Source organism: Zalophus californianus, chromosome 15 (assembly GCF_009762305.2).
Source record: "Zalophus californianus isolate mZalCal1 chromosome 15, mZalCal1.pri.v2, whole genome shotgun sequence".
Classification (NCBI taxonomy): domain Eukaryota; kingdom Metazoa; phylum Chordata; class Mammalia; order Carnivora; family Otariidae; genus Zalophus; species Zalophus californianus.
Window position 1 is genome coordinate 79204047 of NC_045609.1, and position 22570 is coordinate 79226616.

At 50.6% G+C, this 22570-nt stretch overlaps 1 protein-coding gene across 2 annotated transcripts in view; it reads left to right on the plus strand.

Moving 5' to 3' along the window:
* The window catches only part of BTBD16 (BTB domain containing 16), a 41688-nt gene extending 27715 nt beyond the window's left edge, over positions 1–13973 (plus strand). For both annotated transcript variants that reach the window (XM_027596429.2, XM_027596430.2), the window contains exons 11-16: positions 7168–7259; positions 8120–8202; positions 9735–9812; positions 11131–11229; positions 12601–12789; positions 13827–13973. In XM_027596429.2, the coding sequence (XP_027452230.2) occupies positions 7168–7259; positions 8120–8202; positions 9735–9812; positions 11131–11229; positions 12601–12789; positions 13827–13895 (610 nt within the window). In that variant the 3' untranslated portion in view covers positions 13896–13973. The remainder of the gene's footprint in view (positions 1–7167; positions 7260–8119; positions 8203–9734; positions 9813–11130; positions 11230–12600; positions 12790–13826) is intronic.
* Positions 13974–22570: the final 8597 nt, after the last annotated feature.

Genomic DNA, 22570 nt, shown 5'->3' on the forward strand with positions numbered 1-22570 from the left:
CAAGCCCCCGATGCCACCTCGTTCCCGGTTGGAAACCACTTGTGAGTTTCCAGTTGGTGTCCATACCGCCTACCTGGGCCCGTGTTCTCCAACCTCGGCGCAGGAGAGACTCCCAGCGGCCCGCGGGCCTGCCTTCCCTCCAGCTGCCCTCCAGCAAGCTTCGTGCCCCCCACCCCCCGGGAGAAGAGACGGACCGTCCGGGCCTTGGTGCCCTTCCCTGGCAGTCGCCTAGGCCCACCCCCAACCTTGAGGACCATGAGCCCATTTTTAGGATGGTGGGTGGTTCTCCTCCCATCCCAGTTCTTCTGCCCCAGAACAGTGGCACCTTTAAGGTGCTCCCTCGTCAATGGCCTCCACCTCCCCAATGCACGTTCCCGGAGGCCCCAGACTCCTTAACCTCGGTTATCAGCACTCGCTGCTTCTGATTACCTGACCCCAGCCCCCTCTGCCCCGCTCTGCCCATCTGTCCATGGCGGGGCCTCCCCGGAGAGCCTCTGTGACCAGTCCCTACAACCACGTGGTGTGCCCCTACATCGTGCCTCCCCAGGAACATCACGAGCAGCTTGAAGGAAGGGCATTTGGGCCTTTACTTCGCTCCTAGCTTCCTGGCACTGTGCTATGCATGGACGGGCTTACTGAATGATGAGTTCCCATCAGTCATTCTTGTGTAGCTTGGTTCCCCTCACAGAAGCGGGTCTTCATATGCTGATGCAAAATTCAGAGAATGCCTTGTCTGTAGCAACTAGAAGTAACAGGTCTCCTGGGCAGCTGACTGAGGGCGGGTGCCCATTTGGTGTTCTAGACAAGCAAGACTTCCAAGGCTTTCTCTAGGCTCAGGGAGAAATTACGTCTTGGTGGGTCTACCCCAGACATGGCAGTGGGTGGTGGTGGTGCCCTTGCTCTGTACTGGCCACCCTGACCTGAGGGTCCCTGGGGCTGACCTGCAGCAGGTCACTTTGCTGCCTGGCAGTTGGCCCAGCATCCAAATCAGAGGGCTTGGAGCAGTAATTGGGTAAAAATAGACCAGATGCCCCTTTTCTGATCCTAGCAATGTCCAGAAAACAAGCCAGGAGGGAAGGTATTTGAACAGTGCCTGCAGATAAAGACACAGGTCCAAGCCTTTCTTATTCTCCCATCTTCTTTTATTACTTGATTTTTTTTCAATTTTTTATTCATTCAACACATAATTACTGAACACACACTCTATGCCAGGGGCACTGACGGAAAGATGAAGGGGAAGTTTCTCTGCCTAGCTAGATGTGTACGAATATCTTCCAACTTATTTTCATTGCTAAGTATAATATTATAGGAAGGGAACACTCACACACACACACACACACACACACACACGCACACACACACACACCCCTCAGTACCCACTGTCTGTTTTCTGGCAATGGTTAATTTAGAAAAACAAATAGGCTGGCCAGAATTAAATTTAACATTTCCTTGTAGGAAAAACAACAACAACAAAAAAGGTAAACAAAGCTGTTGCCTCTGTCCACAGAGGAAAAGTCACCTTTTCTTTCCAGTTAGCAGTCTGAGAAGTCCAGGAAAGCTGTAAAGTCTCCTCAGTTGGAGTAAAGCCAGAGGCAGGGAAACTTTTCACTTTATTTTTATTTTTTATTTTAAGATTTTATTTATTTATTTATTTATTTATCTGACAGAGAGAGACACACAGCGAGAGAGGGAACACAAGCAGGGGGAGTGAGAGAGGGAGAAGCAGGCCTTCTCCCGGGGAGCGGGGAGCCCGATGTGGGACTCGATCCCAGGACCCCGGGACCATGACCCCAGCCAAAGGCAGATGCTTAACCAACTGAGCCACTCAGGCACCCCCTTTTCACTTTTTAAAAAGCATTTTTAATCAAAGTATAAAATACACACTGAAAAGTTCACAGACCTGAAGTGGATTTCCACAAAGCGCACACACCTGTGTAAGCAGCACCCGGCCCCAGAGACAGACTCAGCCAGCCACCTAAAGTGTCGTATCTCAGTCCCCACCATTCCCAGAAAAAGGCGAACAACATCCTGGCTTCCTTTCCTTTCAAGATGTCTTGGCTGCTTTTGAACTTTGTATAAATAGAATCTTACAGTACACATGTTTTAAGGTCTGCCTTCCCTTTCACTCAACGGAGCATCTGTAAACTCCGTCCAGGGACAGATGGCCGGGGAAGGCAAGGGGCGTGCTCAGGATCCGTCAGCAACGCGGTGGTGGAGTAGCGGCTGCCCTGGGTCTCCCTGATCTTCTATTTTGAGATTCTCTGGGTTGAGGGAAAGTCATGAATAGACCTGTAATTCTAATCCTTAACAGATTGATTAATCACTAAATGGGCCCCTCTCCGACACAAGGATGGGTCCCAGCAGTGGGCTTACAACTTCTCCAGAAGGAGGTCACTGAACCCCGCCAGTAAAGCTAATTTCCACATGATCGCAACTCCCAGATGTCTGTGAGCACTGCAGCTGAGTCTCCCCTCCTCCCTCGGCCCTATCCCAATCTGACCCAATCTTTACAGCACTGGCCAAGGACTCCTCCAGGAAGCCCTCCCAGATCTCACCTGCCTCCTGGACAGATTCCTCCTCTGAGCTTCTGTCTTTGCAGAGAGAACAAGAACACATGCTGACCGTGTGAGTGGGCACTGGCCTGACAAACCCAACACTATGCTCCCCCCATGCTCTGTGAGGGGAGCCACACCACCACACCCCACATCCCTGACACCTGAGCCTGCCGATGTCTCCAAGGACATGCTTTGTGACCCTGTGTGACAGGGCAGCCAGAAGCCATGTGTCTATTGTGATTAATAAGTGGCATCTGCAGATGTGGCCACAGAGTCATCATGAAACTGGACACCCCTGGTGTGACAACTCTGATCTCTTAACCAGAACATTCATTTTGAAACAACCCATGAGTCACAGACATGAGAGCCATTAAATGGTTCTGTCTCAGATAGCCAAGCCCTGTGCAGGGAGGTGGATGTATTTGGGGGCAACAGGGCTTCTCATGACCGGACTTAGCTGTTTCTTGACTTTTTTATTTCTTCTCTTGCTCTGACCACACTGTCCCTGCTCCCCGAGAGTTTGGCTCTCTGGAAGCTGAATCTCCTTTGTTTTCAAAGTCCCTAAATATTATTGATCCCTATGCCTTGCTAAGTTTTCACTTCCCTCCTGTGGCTTCTTGGCTTTCCACCCAAACTGGGTAGCCCCAGCGTGTCTTCTTCAGTAAGAGCAGAGACATGGCAGGAGCCCGAGGGGGCGGGTGTAAAGTGTCTGATGCAGGAGGTCCTTACAAAGGGCAGAAAAGATGACCATTACACGGGATTTCTAGACCCAGTCCTGCCTTTGCGCAAAGGTCAAGACCAACTTGGGGTTGTCAAGACATCGAACAGGGTCGCAGTGAATATCTGACAGGACTTGGCCTGGCAAATAAGCAGGCAACAACAGCAGGTGGGACCCCATAAAGCCCCGGAAAATCAGCTTGCGATAGCCTGGTCCGTGTGCATGTGTGTGCGCATGCGTGCGCCGGGGACGGGGAGAGCCGGCGTTCCTCGAAGAGACACTGTGGGTAAGTGGAGGGAGGGGAGGGCAGGACGGAGGCTGCCAAGTTGGTGGGGCCAGCTCCTCACCCCATTCATTCACTCAACACATTGCAAGACCACTGAGCGCCAGGCCTTGCAAGAGGCGCCAAGAGTAGGTGAGCAAACAGAACAGATGTCGAGCCCCGTCTCTGTGGCACTTACCACCTCAGAAGCAGAGACGGACCATACATTCGGTAAATAAGAGGTACGTTAGCAAACGGCGGCCCCGGTCCTGGCTCCTGGCTGGCTGAAGGTGCCCAGGTCTACACCAAGTTACGTTTTGAAAAAAGCCGGGTTCCATTCTCATCGTGAGTTTTTGCCCCAAAGTGTGCAACTTTTTTTTTCCAAACTTCCCCTTAAAATATAAACTATTATTTCATGTATTGTTCATAGAAATGAAGTGATGTTTTAATCCCCCTCCTTTTTTATTGTGGTAAAATATGCAGAACATAAAATCGACCATTTTAACCATTTTTATGTGTTCAGTTCGGTGGCAGTAAAAAAATACATCACACCGTTGGGCAACCATCACCTCCTTCCATCTCCAGTTTTTATCTTTCCAAGCGGAAACCCTGTGTCCGTTCAGCAATTAAAGGCTAGCCATCCCCCTGCCCCAGGCACCCACCGCTCTGCTTCTCTGTGAATCCCACACTACCCTAGTCGAATTGCATGGTATTCATTCTTTTGTGTTGGGCTTATTTCTCTCAATATAAAGTCCTCAAGGCTCCATGGAGTGTCATGTGTCAGAATTCTGAAGTGTGTATTTTAAGGCTAAAATCTGAAGTCCTGGGGCAATAGGGCCCTGAGTCAGACGCTCACAGGAAGGGTAAATGACCGACATGTGACGGTATGGGGGAAGTGAGAGGGCTGTAGTGAAGAGCCGCTCTACAATCACACCCTGTCCCGGTCAGAGGGACACTTGTCCCAGGCACTGCCTTTCAGGAAGTCTGTGGAGGATTTGTCCCCGGGCCCTTGAAAGCAGGACCCGGAGCCAGCCTGGGTGTGTCTTTCAGTCTCAAGGCCTATGAGCTGTCCTTCTGGAAGGGCTCGTGACCCAAGGGTTTCTTGAAGAACTTGAAGAGGCAAACACCATGGCCTGAAGCTTGCCCCAGAGAAGTCGGTGCTAAACCCAGAGAGATCTTGGCCCAGACAGCACTGAGCTCCAGGCGAAGCCATGCCAGCACCCAGTCCCGCTGGCAGACCCATGCACAGAGGCCCCCAAGTTAGCGTCAGCTTCCTCTCACTTTGTGTGAAGTGGGGTGAATGCACTCATGGTTGAGCCGGAGATAGTAGGTGCCTTCGCCTCCAGACAGTGGAGAGGAACCAGGGGAGGGGAAAATGCACGGGGCTGTCCTCAGGAGGCCTGGGGAGAGTCCTGGCTCGGAGACAGTCGACCTCACCGGGCTCCAGGGGCGGGGCTGTACCTACTGGGTCCAGGTGTTGGACCACAGCCCTCTGATGCTTATGCTGTCAGATTTTAGAAAATCAGTAGCGGAGGCCACCACTTTCTTCCTCTGAGGTGGCCCCTGGCTTAGACCATTTAGAGGGTGGCAGTGATCATGAACGCCATGCACTTAGCTGGCTTGAGTCCAGGTCCCTTTCCCAGGGACGAGAGGACTGTGGCGGTCATCATGAGGTGGGGAGCCCTTGCTGGTGTACTGTGCCCAGCCCCATCACCTTTACTCTTCCCAGCTACCCACGGAGGCACACGTGGCCGTTGTCCCCACGTGACAGGAAGGAGATTAGAGCTCAGGGAGGCTCAGTCACGTGACTGATGGCCAGCCGGCCCGGGACCGGAACCTGCTGTGTCTTGACTCCAGGGCTGAGCTCGCCGAGGCGTGGCTGGACGATGGATGAGCAGATTCGCGACCTGCGAGTCAGCTGCCACCAGGGCCATGGCCTGTGATCCGGAGGGACCTTAAAGTCCGGTCACGTGTCTCAACGGAGCTCTTCCCCAAATCCTCGGAGAGAGGCGGTCTGTCCAGAGAGCTCTGGGCCGATGGGCTGTCGGGTCTGAGCAGCAATCCCAGGGAGACTCAGGGGCCTTGGTTTCCTCTCCCAGCAGCCTTCCCACCAAGCTGCAGAGCTGGTGCCCGGGGGCTTCCGAGTCGCAGGAGAGGTGCTGCCCTCTTACTGCCCTTTCCCTTCTGAGCTGAAACTGTCCATAACCTACAGCTCCGGCAGGTGCTCCCTTCTCGGGGCAGTGCTGGGCTGTGGGGGCCCTTGCCGAGGGTGCCGGCTCGTTCCCCAGAGCATTCTCTCCTTGACACCTGCACCCCGCGTGATGGCACCTAGCTTGTTCCTTCATTAAATGGTGAGAGAGAGGCAGGGAAGGAGGCTAAGATACCGTGTTCTTGGGGCCCCGGCATGGCCCACACTAGCCCAGCTCCACCTGCCCCGGGTAGTGGAGGGCTGGTTCCGAGATCAATAGCACTGCATTCCTGAAAGTATCAGCCTTTCTTCCTTTTTGCCTGATCTGTCCACTCCCGGAGACCGGCACCCGGTGGATTCTAATGAATAATCATTGGATTGAATCAACTCATCTGTCGTGGTGCCCCTCTCCCCTCCCACAACGCCTCAGCATCCCTAAACTATCTCCTGGGACCACTCACACGGAGAGTCCCAAGAATTCCCACTTGAAAGCAAATGGTCCTCAGCAGGCTGGCGGGCACCTCCAGCAGAGGCAGGACACGGGGCCAGTGGTGCATTCAGTCTGGCTGAGACAGGGTGTGATTTGGACATCACTCTTGATTCATGGAAAAATAATCTACAAGAGCCCTTGGCTGGTCTCATACGGACTTGCCTTGAGGGAATGACTTTACGTTTCCAAAGGGACTTGGGAAAATTACCCCTGTAGTCCCCATTGGTGAAAAGTGACCCTTTAATGAAACAAGTTGTTTCAAAACAAGAGTGGTGGGTGTGTGTCTACATGTATGCGTGTTCTCAAAAGGAATCTGATCTCAACCCAGCCCTGACCTCAGCCACGTGTGGAAATTAACTGGCGTTGAGTATGGGCAGTAACCGCTGAAGGTGTGATTGGGAAACAACTACTAGAACTTGTTACCCACATTCCTCCTTTTTAATCCTACCAGAGAGCACTTTTGAAGGGCCTACATTGGCCACTATTGAAAGGGCAGCCTGTGGAGAGGAGGAATCCGAAGTCCCGGGTTTAAGTCCTCACTGAGCCTTTGTTTTTCATCTGTAAAATGGAGCCGATGACACCGGCCCTGTCTGGCCCACAAGAAGTTTGTGAGACCCAAGTGAGAAAATGTATCTCGAAATCCTCTATAAAGCAACTCATTACCGTCAGTCACTTCATAAGTACGCTCTGTGCACCTGCCGTGTTGCTCGGCTCAGTGGCGGGCGGCAAGGGGGCTAGAACCAGTGTCTCATTATAACCTCTGGGGTCAACCTTCACCCGGGCTGCCTCAGCGGCCCTCTGCTTCCACACCCCTCACCAGTCCAGAGAGAACCAAGCCCCATCTACCCCTGGCTGGTGAAACCACGACTCTCTTTGACATGACTTTCACTACCCCTCGCCAATTCTAGAAAGCAGTTTTATGAATCTCTTGTTCCTCTTTGCACCTCTGCTAAGCTTCCCCAAGAAGTGTTCCTTTCTGGATCAAGACACAGGACAGAGCTTGGTGCTGCTCTTCCTTTGCCTGCGTCTGCACGGCATCATCAGAGGTAAGCCCCGCCCGAGGGACTGCCTCCTGGGAAGGCTGTTGGGGACCTGCCTCCCCCACCCCCACCCTCCCAGCAACTCCTGGGAAAGACCCAGTAGGCATTTTTAAAGGAATAGGCTGAGCGATGGCATTGTCACTTCCAAGTTGTGTGACTTTGGGAAAGTCACGTACCTGCCTGGTCTCAGTGTCCTTGTCTGTAAAGTGGGGTATAGTCAGAGCTTCCGTGAAATACGGTAGTGGATGAAGGGCCCTGTGGATCCTGAAAGCCTGTGCAGCTGCCAAGGGCTGCTTGAGTGTCATCTAGCCATGGGCCCCGCCTCTTCGAGGAGCATCCCCTCCAGATCAAGCGCTCGGCCGTTGGGGCGAAGCCTGTGCGGGTCTGTGCTCCAGACCTGGCTTCCTCAGCCTCGTGCGCTGGGCCTGGCAGAGGCCTCTGTGAGTTGGAAAGAGGAGAAAGCTACTGGGGAGTGTGTCTGGGGCTGCCCAGGTGGCCCCCCAGGGAGACCTTTGCAAATGAAAGGATATTGTCCAGATATAATGCGTAACTCTAAAACCCAGGGATAGTTGATGGACCCCAGGTAGTTTTGTCCAAGTTGCTTCTAGACATCCCAAAGACACCCACGATCAGACCCCAACCCACCCTTCTTGGGCCGGATTTCAGCCAGGGGGCTGTAAACACTTTGGGGGAAAGTGCTCGGTGCCGTCCCATTTGGGCTCCACGCACCTTATGATCCCTGGGGCCCTGGTTAGACCCTCCAATCCTCAACCCTCAGCTTCCTCCTTTTTCTCTCCATAAATTAGACTTCTGCCGGTCTGTGCTGAATACATCTATAAAAATGTTCTCTTTGTGTTTCTTCTAAGGCAAAAATCTGGAGGAGTTAAGGCACATTAATTTCTTCCCGGAGTCCTGGCTGATCCGGGTTACGGCCAACCATTACCACGCAGTGAGTGGCCAGCTCAGCAAGGAAACAATTACTGAAATTTATTGCTTTTCTGACTTGGCTTTTTCTGGAGATGTGTTTTGCATTTGAAACCTCTGGGCCTTTGAGGTTGGGAGGTTTCGGGGTCCTCCTCCAGGGCAGTGGGGAAAGCCAAGCCTGGCGGGCCAGAGGGGGAGGAGGCCAGGCTAGGAGGAACCCAGGTGCTGTGCGTATTGCACACTATTGACCCGGAGCCTGAGATGGAGTCCGGGAGCACTGGCTGCACCGCCCTCCTGACCGAGCCCCCAAAACACATATGTAATGGGTGCTTGTTATTGGAAATTTTTAAAATGCAGAGAAATTGAAAAAAAAGAAAAGACCTACCCTCAGACCCATCACCCAGAGACAACCACTGCTAAGACCTCATTGTGTTTTATTGGCTGCAAACTCCTCCACCAAGAGCATCTGCTATAAACAATGCTTCTTTGCCTTTCCTTTAGTGTAGACAATTTGTGGTGTTCCTAATTGGTAACGATTATAAATGACTGTATGATAAACATATTTGCACGTGACAGTTTATTTTACTATACTTAGAATTGTTTTCTTATAGGAGAGTCTCAAGAATAGAAAATACTGGCCCAAAAAGGAACATTCATTTTTGTTCTTGATACATATTAAACATTTAGGACCAAATTACTCTTCCCCCAGTAATGAATGAGCTTGCTTCACTTTGTACATGCTCAGTGATGTAGGGCGTTTTTATTTCGGATCACTTTTGTTAATTGAGAAGTGAACAATGAAATCTCGTTTTTCAATATGCATTTCTTTTATCACTAGATTTACTATTTAATGAATATTTTCCCATGTGGCATTTCTCCCTTTGTGAATTGTCTATGTGAACTGCAGTACTTCGTGTGTTTCTAATCGTGCATTTTTAGGGATGAAGTAGGGCAGTGTTTGAGTTCTGAGGATTTATGAGTCACTGGTTAAAATTCAATTCAGCCCAACAAATCCCTATTGTAATGTGCAAACCACAGTGCCCAGTGTCACTGCACAGCAGACAATGACTCCATGGAACCAAGCCTCTGTGGGACATAACTCACATCTATGCTCTAAGAGCAGAGTTGAGGCAGGAGACCGTCCTTGGGACTGGGGACACCTCAGGAAGTTCCCCCCCTCCACCATTTCTGTTCTTCTGACCCAGCCCACCTCCTTCCTTTAGCCCCTTGCTGCCAGTGTCCTGAGCCTGCCATGTGGGATCATGCTTGTGACTTTATGGCCATCATCATTCTCTGCATTGTGATCAGGCTATTTATGTACACATTTTATTTCCCCGGTGAGACTGCTCAGGCATGTTTCTCGTTCTCACCTTTGCATCCTCTCAAAGCACTGAGCATATAGTAGGCTTCAACAACTACTACAGCCTGGATTAGTGGCTGAGTGTGGGATCCAGAGACAGAACTCTTTTTCAAGCAGGTTTGGGGTTGTGGGATCAGCGAACCGATGTACAGATGGTGAGAGATGTGTCCAGGTGAGCTTGTGTGCTTCTCTTTCAGCTGGAGAGCGGGGGCGACATGGCCCACGTGAAAGATTTTACCACCCAGGCTATGAGATTCGGACTGCTCTTTAACCAGGTACAGACCACTGGGCCCAAGCAAGGGGAAGGACCGTCCCCTTCCACACTTGGTTAAGGACTTTTGTATAATTGCTTCTTACCTCTCTTAGCAAGGCCAGGGCAGACAAGGAAATTGTCGTGTCTCCTTCTGCATGTTCACCACATCCTAGGAAATGAAATTCACAAGACAGGGGCCTGGGACAGGCCATTCATTGACATGGTGTGCACATCCAAAATGTCTCCTTGAGGGGGACCAATTGTTCTAGTTTTCCAGGGATGGAGGAGTTTCCCTGGGACGCAGGGCTTTCTGTTCTAAAACCAAGAAAGGCTTGGGCAAACTGGGATGAACTGGTTGTTCTCTTCCCCACAAACGTCAAGACTTGCCAACTGCTCAATGAGAGATTCCACTCCAACCCTGTGTTTACCATTACAAGGGGGAAGCTTTTTTTTTTTTTAAGATTTTATTTATTTATTTGACAGAGAGAGACACAGGAAGAGAGGGAGCACAAGCAGGGGGAGTGGGAGAGGGAGAAGCAGGCTTCCCGCCGAGCAGGGAGCCCCATGCGGGGCTCGATCCCAGGACCCTGGGATCATGACCTGAGCCGAAGGCAGACGCTTGACGACTGAGCCACCCAGGCGCCCCGCGAGGGGGAACCAGTTCTGGGTGGATGTTTTGATGGGTCCCCCAAATCCAAGCAGCAGGGGGTCAGGGAGCTTGGCTGCAGGGCTCAGTCACCAGGGGAGTATGCAGGGCCAGTGGCTGCATTCTTCTTGGGTTCCCTGAAAAGGCACAGTTCTCCAAGAAATTGCTGTTCTCCGACATTTTTAAAAGCCACCCCAGTAGTGATCTCAAAAGAATTTGTGTTTCAGGGACTTGGGGCTCTGAATCTATCATCAGAGACTCCCCTCTGGGTCAGGCCTGGATGGGCTGGGTCTCCCCCCTTGCTCGCAGAGACCTGCCTAAGTAGACAGACCGCCGACCGCAGGGGTCAGGACACCTCACAATACCATGAGTATGGAGTGTCTTTTAGGCCCATCGAATTAGAGCAAATGCTTTGTTCCAAAGGTCCGCAGGCCCCCGAACATCTAAGAACATGCCTAACTCGTTCTTCTCCCCACTAGAGGATGCACAGAGCAGTTAATATGTCACTGAGTGCTAACCTGGGGGATTTGTGAAGTCACTACAATTTGGCTCTTCCTATTGCTGTTGTGTTTTAAATCAGCTGTCAAATTAGTCACTTTTGTTTTAGCTAGAATCTGTTTTACTGTGTCCTCTTGCCGTTGAACACTGAAGATTCTTTTCTCTGTCACTTTGTCGTTTATCCTTCCCAATTTAGGAGTATACAACTCATTCAGAAATGATTGCCATATATGGATTCTTCTTTGAGATAAAGGGGATCAAACATGATACTACCTCTTATAGTTTTTACATGCAGGTAAGGACAGAGCCCAGGAAAGCTGTGTCTCAGATACAGAGTCAGTTCATACTAAATCAATAATAATTGATTAATCATTCGTTAATAATGAACATGGGACGTGTTGTAAGCCTGGTGCTAATCATGGTCATATAATGTGATGTCATTTGACTTGTACAACCTTGGGAGGTTGCTATCGTTGGCCTGTTTAACAGATGAAGATCTCCAAATTGCATGTCTTCATGTTGGTATGGCCTCTATTGACAAAGCTGGGGTTAAATTCTAGACTCTGACTCCACACTTGGGGCTCAGTTCATCTTCAGTTTGTACGTGGTGGATGATCCTTTACCGATGGCCCCTCTTCAATGGAGGTAACACATAGTGCCCACAAGGGAAGAGGGAATGGAATTGTTGAAAGAGGCAGAGTAGGGCTGTGGACAGGACACTGGCGAAGTCAGGAGGGCAGATGGCTTCGCCTCGGTGCTCTTGCTAGACTTTTGGAAGAGCACTGTGTTTAAGAGCAGAGAGTTGAAGTCAAGCTGTGTGGTGAGCTGCGTGACCTTGGCAAGCCAATGAACCTCCTTCCCTATGTCCAGCGTCCTGAGCTTTAAGATGGAGAAGGTAATAGGACCTACCTCACTTGGCTGTGGGCAGTATTACCGGGGTAATTTGTGCAAAGGCCATAGAACGGGGCCTGACACAAAAAGCGCTCTGTGATGATGATGACATTAACCATGACAACTATGACCAGGGACTGCTGTGTTCCACTTAGGATTTGCTTTATAAGTCTCTAAGACATTGAGCTCCTTGAGAAACCATATCTCATTCATCTTTTTCTTATCACCACTAATCATAGTACCTGGCATGCAGGGGACGTATGTTTGTATCATGAGTGGATAAATGCATGAGTGAGGAAAATGAGAGTTTTAGCCCCAGCTTTGCCACCACCTCATTACGTGCCCTTGAGTGAGTCACATCTCTTCCTTGCGTCAGTTCTTGGTCTTCAGTGACTCAGGCACTTCCCTACATAATGGATTTTACTGGATGGAAGAGATGAATCCTATAACAACGCCCGTTGAAATGCTCATGTGAATACTATGTTGGTTTTTAAATTTGGGCCAAGCAATAATGAAGACCTTCCAGTTCAATGCAGCTTGACCTAAAACCATTTTTCTGGGTTCACCAAACACCAGTCTGTGAGCCAGTGGTTTTGTATGGTGAGGGCTCCGTAGCAAGCTGACTCAGCAGTAGCAGCTGTTAGGAAATTGGGCCCTGGGGGAATACCCTCTTGCTCTCTGCACACATCATACAGGAGAGTCAATGAACCAGGTGTTGCTATCTCTGGGTCACTCCGCTTTCAGTTCCACCTAAGGTGGATCACCCTCTTTGCAGAGAGTAAGGCACACTGACTCGGGGTTCCCGTCCTTGCTCGGTGAGCATGGCCCCGTTAGCCTGAGAGCGGAGCGCTTGGTGAAGTACGAGATCAGAGCCCAGACCCTGGTGGACGGCAAGTGGCAGGAGTTCAGGACCAATCGGATCACCCAGAAGTTTGGGTTCGTCAAGCCATCCTGCAAAAGCCATGTGAGTGTCTGTCTTTGACTTTTCTCCTTAATGTCCTTTGTGCTCTTTTTCTCCTCCACCCCTTGTTGGGGATCCTTGACCTTACATCTCCAGTGATCTCCAGGGGACCCTTGCTCGCTTTTTAAAAGATAATCACAGCTCCACACCACGCTAGAGAGAGATCTTGAATGAAAAGCTGAGGACATTGAAAACTCTCACTATAACACCAGATCCATTTTATAAATGTCAAAGGGTACTGTACTGGAGGAGGGGAGATTTGGTGGAGTGTATCTGCCACTCCCACCCCCACTGTTGTCTGCACATCTCCTGGGATGTGCACCAGGATCCATGGCCTGGCTCACCTGCCTCAGTGGCCGCACCAGCATCCAGGTGGATCCCCTACCTGGCCTGGCTCCTGACAGGTGAAATCCAAAGATTGCCAGAGAGCCTGTTTGTAGTCCTAGAAGGAACCTGTGAGTTCCAGGACGTCCGGGGGCCTCCCTTGCTGCCGTGTAGGGAATGGGACTCAGCTTTAAGCCAGGGAGTCAGTCCCAGGCCTGACTGCACATCAGAACACTTGGCCCTTTGCATGGTCTGCAGGCCTGAGCGCCACCCAGCTCCTGAGATCAGATACTCCACGGTGGGGCCCAGGCGTCGGTGTTGTTTAAAGCTTCCCAAGCTATTCTCTGTGATGTCAGAAACCAGAATAGCAATTTCCCTTGTGGAGGTGGGTGCAGGGAGGCCAGGATATTGGCCGGGAGAGAATATGAAGAGGATTTCTGAGGTGCCTGAAACGTTCTTTATTATGGTCACCCAGGAAGACTCACTCATGAAAATTCACCAAGCCGGACCCTTAAGAAGTGTGTACTTCATTGTATTTATGTTATATTTAAATTTTTTAGAGTTTGTTTTAAAGACCTTCCCTAGGTGGTTCCAATGTGCAGCCAGAGTTGGGAATGACCACCTTACACAACTGTGAAGGCCTCTCTCCCCTCCTCAAGAGGGCAAGTGTGTTTATCCTAAAAGCCCCATTTGCTTTGTTTTGTTTCATCTTTTAGGCCTTGAAAGTCCAAACTGTGGGCATCCCAATCTATGCAAGTTTTTCATTCATCTTCCCGATATCTTGACAATTTCCAGAAGAATCTACAGGATTTTTTTTCTTCCACCAATCTGCATAAAAGAAAATAAAATGACATTGAAGGGACTGCTCAAGCATTCAGCTGACTTTCCTAGTTGGCCATGGTCTTAGTAGAACTTTTGCTCACGGTCTCAGTCAGGTTGCTGTCACAGAGTACCACACACTGGGGGGCTTATAAGCAACAAATGTTTATCGCTCACAATTCTGGAGGCTGGGCGTCCAAGATCAAGATGCTGGCATATTCAGGGTAGGGTCTGGAGAGGACTCGCTTCCTGGTTCATAGACGGCCATCTTCTCACTCAGTCCTCACATGGTGGAAGGGACAAGGGGGCTCTCTGGGACCACTTTGTAAGGGTTAGAGTGGTGCCCTTGTGACCTAATCACCTCTCAAAGGCCCCACCTCCTAATACCATCACCTTTGGGGGTTAAGATTGAACACAGGAGTTCTGGGGAGACATTCAACCCAGAGCACCATATGTGTATCATTTGTGGATGGAAAATACCAGACCTGAGTTCCATTCGCCATCCTTGACCTCAGAGCACCCGTAGGCCAGCTCTAACTTGTTGCCTGTATAGGAGCATTGTAATGGGAGCATCAGCAATGACAACATACTCCAGCTGGGAGCACCAAGTGCTCTCCTTTTCATGATGCATCTCTACCCGCTGCACAGGACACACCTGACCTCTGTCCCTCAGTTTTGGTGCAGCCAGAACAAGAAGCGGGAAGGGAAGGGAGCAGTTACAAGGTACAGAGTGACTTATTGATCATCCACCTTTTTAAATGGAGCTCAGTGGTTTGGAGGAAGTGAGTTAGAGAGGCTTTCTTCCCACTTTGTGCATGAGTTTTCTATTGCAGTGTAACAAAGTACCATAAATTCAGTGGCTTAAAACAACACACATTTATTAGTTCACAATTGTTATGGGTCAGGAGTCCAGGTAGCTTTGCTGGGTCCCCTGTTCAGGGTCTCCCAAGTTTACAGCCCAGGGGCAGCGGGGCTGTGTTCTCATCTGAAGGCATGACTGGGGAGAACCCACGTCCAAGCTCATGAGGTCAGCAGATTCATTTTCTTGCAGCTGCATAACTGAGGGCCTGGCTGCTTACTGGCTGTTGGGAGAAGGCCATCCAGGCCCCGGTGGCCCCCACAGTCCCCTGCCAGGCATCTCTCTCTATATAGACACTTTGAAGCATGGCTGTTTGTCCTTCAAGACCAGCAGGAGAGTCTCTCTTGTGCTAGTCTGCTAAGACAGAGTCTTGTATGATGTAAGGTAGCCTTGGGAGTGACATCCCATCACCTTAGCCATATTTTCTGGACTAGAAGTGAGTCACGTGTGCCACCCACACTCAAGGGAAGAGGATTATACAAGGGGTCATCTCAAGGTGTGTCCACCGCAGTGGGTTATCCAGTGTCTTTGGAAAAGTGATGGAGCATCCTTGATGCTGTGCATACAACAAGGTGGGTAAATTTAGTCTAGTGATCACCTTAGAATCAGACATGGGCCGAGGGAAACCCTTCCCAGCAAAGGACCGATGCCCCGTGCAGGGTGACCTGGGAGGGAGAGAGGCTGGTGGGAAGATGGGAAGGCAGCCCAGTGGAAGATTTGGAAGAGAGGATCCAGTACATTCACTCCCACATGCATCCCCACTTCTCTTCTGCAAGTCCTATCCTGTCTCCCTCACCAGCTTGCTTCTGGCCAGGTCCAGCCCATGGGAAGAGGTAGCGGGGACTTGAAAGACAAGAGACTGGGAGAAGCCAGACATTTTCAGCAACAGCTGTGTCTCCTTCATGGCTTCTGCCTGGCAGCCTCATGCCATGGTCCCAATGCCACCAAAATGGCCCTGCTTCTGGGTCTGTGTCCCTTCAGTCTGAGGGGCAGTGCAGGCTTCCTTCTGTTGCTGGTCTCGGGGTTTCCCCATTCTCCTGTTTGCCTTCTTAGTTCTTCCTTCATCCCCATAATCAGTTCTTTGTATTGTGTTTATACTGTTTGAAATCCCTGGAGTCCCCTGTGCTTTCCAGACAAATCCTTGATATAAAGGGTTTTGATAACTTGGTCAGTGTGGCCCAGTGAGGGTAGAGTGTTGGAAAGCACTGCCTCGATTATTCTTCCCATCCCTGCAGGGCTGGGGCAAGGGTGAGGCAAGGGAGGCACTCACCTTGCATCAAAATCCTCAGGAATTCAGATAAATAATATTTTTTAAATATTTTATTTATTTATCTGAGAGAGAGTGAGAGCACAAGGAGGGGGAGCAGCCGAGGGAGAGAGAGAAGCAGGCTCCTAGCTGAGTAGGGGGCCCAACGTGGGGCTCGATCCCAGGACCCTGGGATCATGATCTGAGCTGAAGGAAGCCACCTAACTGAATGAGCCACCCAGGTGCCCCATGAGATAAATAATATTTTAATAAATAAAATAAAACCACTTAAAATCTATGATGCAGGTTGATGGATTACCATAAGGTGAACATGCACATATGACCAGCCCCCAGATCAAAAACGGAAAGAGCACGTTTCACACCCCAGCCACCCCCCCCCCCCCGCCGGTCACCACCCCTCAAAAGTAAACACTATCCCAACTGTCACCATTAATTAGTTTGGCCATTTAGTTTGAATATTGAATAGACAGTATCCTACAGCTCATACTCTTCCATGCCTGTATCCTTATGTTCAACATCTTGTTTAAGAGATTCATTTATGTTTCCATAGGGAACTATGGTTTCTTTCCAAATACGCATGATAGTTTCATTTTTCATTTTTTAAAACACTAAATGTTGTTTCTAATAACGTTGGCTGGTCAAAGAAAAAATAATAAGACAACACAAAGAAGAAAAAAATGCCACTGGACTCCCATCACTCAGAAGCCTGGCAGTCAACTTCTCGGAATTCTTTTTAGGGGCACTTAGAGTTTTTTTGCCACTCAAAATGGGATGATGAGGCACATCTTCCTTAGAACCTGATTTTTTTTTCCCCCCTCAGGAATGAAACAGAATGGTTTCTTTAACAGAGGAGCATAGTATTTGGGGAAGAAGATGATGTTATTTGCCTCACCTCCAAACTAATTGTGCTAAGTCAGAAAAGTCACTTGTTGCTTACCCTCAGGGAACATTGCTTGTCTGAAAAAAGGACCTAAACCAGCGCCTCCGCCTCCCTCTCGGGACCGTGAGGCACCGGCCATGCGTGGGACAGGCCCTCTACGGGCCGCCGGCCGCCGTGCAGCCAGGTGTGGGCATGATGTTACTGGCTCTAAACAAAGAGCAGCCTCGTGGCATTTTTCCACAGTCCTGTGGGATGGTGGAGAAGATAAGAACCAGAAACCTCTGAAAAGCAAGGCTGCAGTTGTCCAGGAGAGAAGAAGCTGTCTGGAGGCTCTGAGACAGGAATGATTGCCCACCTTCCAAGCGAAGCAACAGTTCTAGCTTAGCCCCGTGGAATAGGCAAACTCATGATCCTGGGGTTGGCAGGAGTGGGAGAAACTTGCCACACAGCAGTGCCCAAAAAATGCCTCCCTGAGGTGAATAGTAAAGCTGTGAGGGGTCCAAAAGCCAAGGAAGTAGGAGGAAGGCAACCGCAAAGTGATCAGGTAAGGGTCTGAAGGGCAGGGCTGCATCTCCTGCCTCCAGAAGCAGCAACAGAAAAACAAGAGAGCAAGAGGAAGGAGCTCTTGAGGTGTTAGTGAGAGAGGCCCTTTGACGTCATTTCTACCTGCTCGTTGTACAGTGGGGGAAACTGAGGCCCGGCGAGCTGGAGTGACCGTTCTTGTTGGAAGACGCTTACTAAGCACCTCTGACCCATGAGGCACTTGACTCCCACCTTTTCAATGAATTCTTGTAGCCCTTCATGAATCAGGTGTATTTTCCACATCTGGTGGGAGTGGAAGCTGAGCCCCAGGGAGTAAGGCATTTATGGGTCCCCGGTTCCTCAGTGGGAGCTCAAACAGCTGGGAGCAGGCAGGTCTCCAGGTTCGGGGCTCTCGGATTGAATCCTCACCCGGATCCCCTGGGAGCTGGTGCAAGAGCAGGTGCCGGGGCCCCACCTGCGAGAGGCGGACGTTGTGGTCTAGGGCCCACCCCGCCCCCCCACCAGGGACCTGTGCTTTAACAGGCGTCCTGGAAGACCCTGATATAGGACATCTGCCACTGCACCCAGAGACTCCAACCTGAAGATGTCGATCCCACCGCAGGGTCCCCCTCTGTACCACACCCACCCGACTGCCTTCTTTACCTGGCGGAAAAAAATCCATCACCACCACCAAAACTGTCAATCTATTTCACCGCACTGGCTGATTTTGTTTTTACAGCCACTTTTCCTGCAATAGGAAAGAGCAGAACCTTAGGGAGGCGCCCTCGCATGTGGGAACTGTTCGCGGTAAGCCAGAGCCCACCCCTTTCCACTAGGGGGCGAGGTCTGCCTCAAAAAAAACCAGGAACCAGACTTTTCGCGGCAGAAATTTGCAACCAAAAACTTTATCTTGCGGAGTCTTCCTCGCTTGGTAGTTGAAAGTGAACTTTCGTACATCCTGGGTGAGGCACTGGTCCTTTGAACATCTGCAGTGCTCACATCATAACATCTCTGAACTTGGGAAGCGTGAGTCTTGAGACAAAAAAAAATTCTTAAGATGATCTTACAAGCTCTTCTCTTTGTGAGAACTTCGTAGACTAGAGTTTTAAAACCTACAGTCACAATGGCCAAAGCAGGGACCATGAGTGCTGGTCAGCATAACCTGTTGTGTACCACACCCATGACCACCTCTCTTTGCATCTCTTAACGCCCGCCATCTGGCTCACCTCCCCAGACCCTCCCCTCCAGGAGGGGTGAACAGGAGTCCCTCTGTGCACAGCAGCTCCTTGAGGTCTGGAAATCAAACACAAGAGTTTGGGTACTAGCTCTGCCTTTTACTTGCTATGTAGCCTCAGGCAAGTCACCTGATCTCTCTGAGCCTCAGAGCCTAATCTAAATTTGGCAAGAAGTCTTGTGGTTTTGTTTGGTTGTTTGTTTGTTTAGGATTTTATTTATTTGTCAGAGAAAGAGTGCACAAGCAGGGGGAGCGGCAGGCAGATGGAGAAGCAGGCTCCCCGCTGAGTGGAGAGCCCAATGTGGGGCTCCATCCCGGGACCTTGGGATCATGACCTGAGCCAAAGGCAGACCCTTAACTGGCTGAGCCACCCAGGTGTCCCAAGAAACCCTGTGGTTAAGTGTTAAATAAGTTGATGTGTGATTTATAAAGCACCTAATGCATAGCAGGAACTTAATACAATTTATTCCTGCTTTTCCCTCATGGCTTGGAGTCCTTTCATACTCGGTGAAGGTTAAGATGAACACGGTGTGGTCTTGGGCAAGTTTCTTTCCTTCCCCGGGCCCAATTTCCCTTATACAAAATGAAAGGTTAAACTAGGTGCTCTTGGTGGACCTTCCCAGCTGCAATCTTTGAGTCCTCTGATGCCATGAGTGGGGGAGAACGGAAATGGATGGCTGAGCCTGTGAAGCAGGAGAAGGAGCGTCTGGGGAAGAAATGAACTGTCTTACTTTCCCATAGGCTCATCGGAATGAGAAGGGATTAGAAAGAGTAAGCCGTATTTTTTTCCTCTCTCCTCTTTAGACGGTTTTGCATCCTGGAGGCTGGTGTGTCTGTGAGACCAGAGAGGAGAGAGGAAGTTTTTGCTCTTGCAAGCCTAGGCTGGCAAGGGGAAGTGCTGGGGGCTGCTGGGGTTGGGGGGGCAGGGGGGCGGGGGTGGTTAGGCTCCCCAGGGACTGGGTGGGGCAAGGCCCAAACTCCATCTGCCCACAGGCTGTTGGTGTAGGATGTGGTAGAGGCTGGTCCACAGACCCTGAGGCCTGAAGAGCTGGGGCAGGGAGGGCAGCCTCCCCTGAAGGAGGCAGAGAGGGAGAAACCTCTGTGTAGGAATCCTCGGGGGCAGCGCTGTCCACTGAACTTTCTGCAACGATGGAAATGTCCTGTATCTGCCCTGTCCAATATGGTAGCCACTCGCCATGTGTGGCCTCTGAGTACTTGAGTTGTGGCCAGTGGGACTGAGAAATTGAATTTTTACTTTTATTTCCTTTTAATGTATTTAAATTTAAATGACTATAAGTGCAAGTAGGAGCGGAGTGACAGCAGGCCCAGCATGGAGCGAGGACCGGGTCCTTCCAGGTTCTGGAACCCCCTCCAGGTACGGAGGCTCTCAGTCTCTCCCCAGGGCCCCAAGAGTGTGGCATCCCTAGCCAGCTGTGCCTGAGGCTCAGCCCGAGGCCACCCCAAACATTGGCGGACTGCCGGGTGAAGGCCACCTCTCTGAGAGCAGAGAGAAGGCATGCTAGGAGAAAGAAGGTCCTAATGCCAGGACAGCAAACTCAGCTCTGTATGGTGGGATATATTGTTACCCCGCTTCTTCTACCAGCACTGATGGTTATTGAAATTTAAATACGTTAAAATGAAATAAAATTAACAACTGAATTTCTTCATCGAATTTCAAGTGCTCAGTGGCCACACGTGGCTGGGAGCTAGCATATGGGGCTGAGTGGATAGAGGACAAAAGACATCCATGGCCCTACTTCGTGACTTTGAATGAGTCATGTGCCCTTTGTACTTTCGTTCCCCGACTCATTCTTTCATTCCACAGACTTCTAGTGGCTGTTGCCTTGGGTTAGGGTTTCAAAGGTGAACAACACAGGCCCTACCCTTATGGAGCCTACAGAGTAGGAGAGACAGGTGTTGATGGATGCCTGAGAGCCCTGAGGAGAGGGAGCCCAGTTCTTTGAAAGAATAAAGCGGAGAAAGCTGACCGAGATCCCAGGCTGGGGCCTAGGAAGGACCCTCCGCAGGGAGGTGACACTTAGGCTGAGAGCAGAAGTAGGAATGGAGTTAAAACAGTTTGGGCAGAGAAATCGGAGCAGAGACAGAAAGTAGATGAGTGGGTGCTGAGGGCTGGGGTGGAGGAGGAGACTGGGGAGATAGGGGCAACGGCTAAGGGGCACAGAATTTCTGTTCGGGACCATGAGAATGTTCTACTATGGACTGATGGTGTTGGCTGCACAGCTCTGAATATGCTAAAAATCACTAAACCCTGCACGTAACTGGGTGAATTGTGTGATACATGATCTACCTCAATAAAGCCATGAAAAATGAAAAGAGGAGGAGTTGGGGGTTTGGGAAAAGCCTCCAGCCCCGATGACAACATGTGCAACCATGTCTAGAAGACACAGAAGAAGGCCAAGTGGCCAGAGCCAGCAGAATAAATAGAAGAAACGGCTGGAGCGGAGGGTGAGTCGGACCTCAGAGGGACCTGGAAGCCACAGGAGGGAGTTTGGTCTTTTTCCAGAGAGCAGCCAGGAGCACTGAAGAGTTCTTCAGCCTGGGCCTGACCCGATGAACTTGGCGTTGTGAAAAAAAAAAAAAAAATCATTCTGGATGATATATGGCAAAAGGAGTGGGGTAGGGGTGGGGGCAGAGCAGGACGGAGCACACTTAAGAGGCTTTGGTGGTGACCCCAAGGGGAGGTGAGGGGGCGTGGGCAGGGGTGACAGCCGGGCAGAAAAGTGGAGCTCACCGCTGCTCTGTCCCAAGGGAACGACCATCCCTTCATTGCCCCGTGTGAACGTCGACCGTGTGTCAGGCCCCTGGCACCACCCAGGGGTGTGACTATGGCCACTTGGGGGACAGAAAGCTCTGCTATCACATATTGTGCGCACGCGCACGCGCTTTTAGAAGGGGATACGCAGGTGCATCGGTTTGTCTGAAAATAACTATCCCCAAAGGACCGCGGAGGGCGGCAGTATAAATTGGAACTGCCTTCCTGAAGACAATATGGCAATGTATTAGGAAAGGCCTAGGACGTAAACTGCTGTGGTAGATCATCACCATAGTGGCCCCAGGAAATCCCACCTCTCTGTCCGTGCCTCTTGGCCTTGCTGCTCTATCCATTGAGAGACAGTGTCTATTTCTCCACCCTCTTGGATCTGGGCTGGCCCCGGGGCTGGCTTTGGCCAATAGAATATGGCAGAAGGAACATTGTGTGTGTTCGGAAGTCTAGGCACAAGGGGCCTTGCAACTCCCACTCTTGCCCTGTGGTAGCCCTGAGACCAGGACATGTAGCAGTGCTGACCAGCCTGCTGGAGGCTCAGAGACCAAACGGAAGAGAACCGAGGGCCTTGGCCCGCTGGCAGCACCAACTGCCAGACATGTGAACAAGGCCATCTAGAACCTTCCAGCCCAGGGACACCTGGGTGGCTCAGTCGGTTAAGCGGCTGCCTTCGGCCGGGGTCATGATCCTAGGGTCCTGGGATCGAGCCCTGCATCGGGCTCCCTGCTCCGCGGGAAGCCTGCTTCTCCCTCTCTCTCCCTCTGCTTGTGCTCTCTCAGTCAAATAAATAAAATCTTAAAAAAAAAAACAAAACAAAAAACCTTCCAGCCCAGTGGGCTCTCCAATGAGTGACCCCAGAAGGGGATCACAGTGCAAAGGATTTCTCCAGCCAATCTTCAGAATCACAAGAAATAATTGTTGTCTTAGCCACTAAGTTTTGGGGGCACTTTATCACCCCACAAAAGATACTGAACTACATACCCTTTTGATGAAGCAAATCCACTTTAGGTATTTATACCAATAAAAACAAAATTAAAAAAAAGAACCAACAATTTAGTTACAAAGGTTTTCCTTGAAGCATTGTTTATGATATA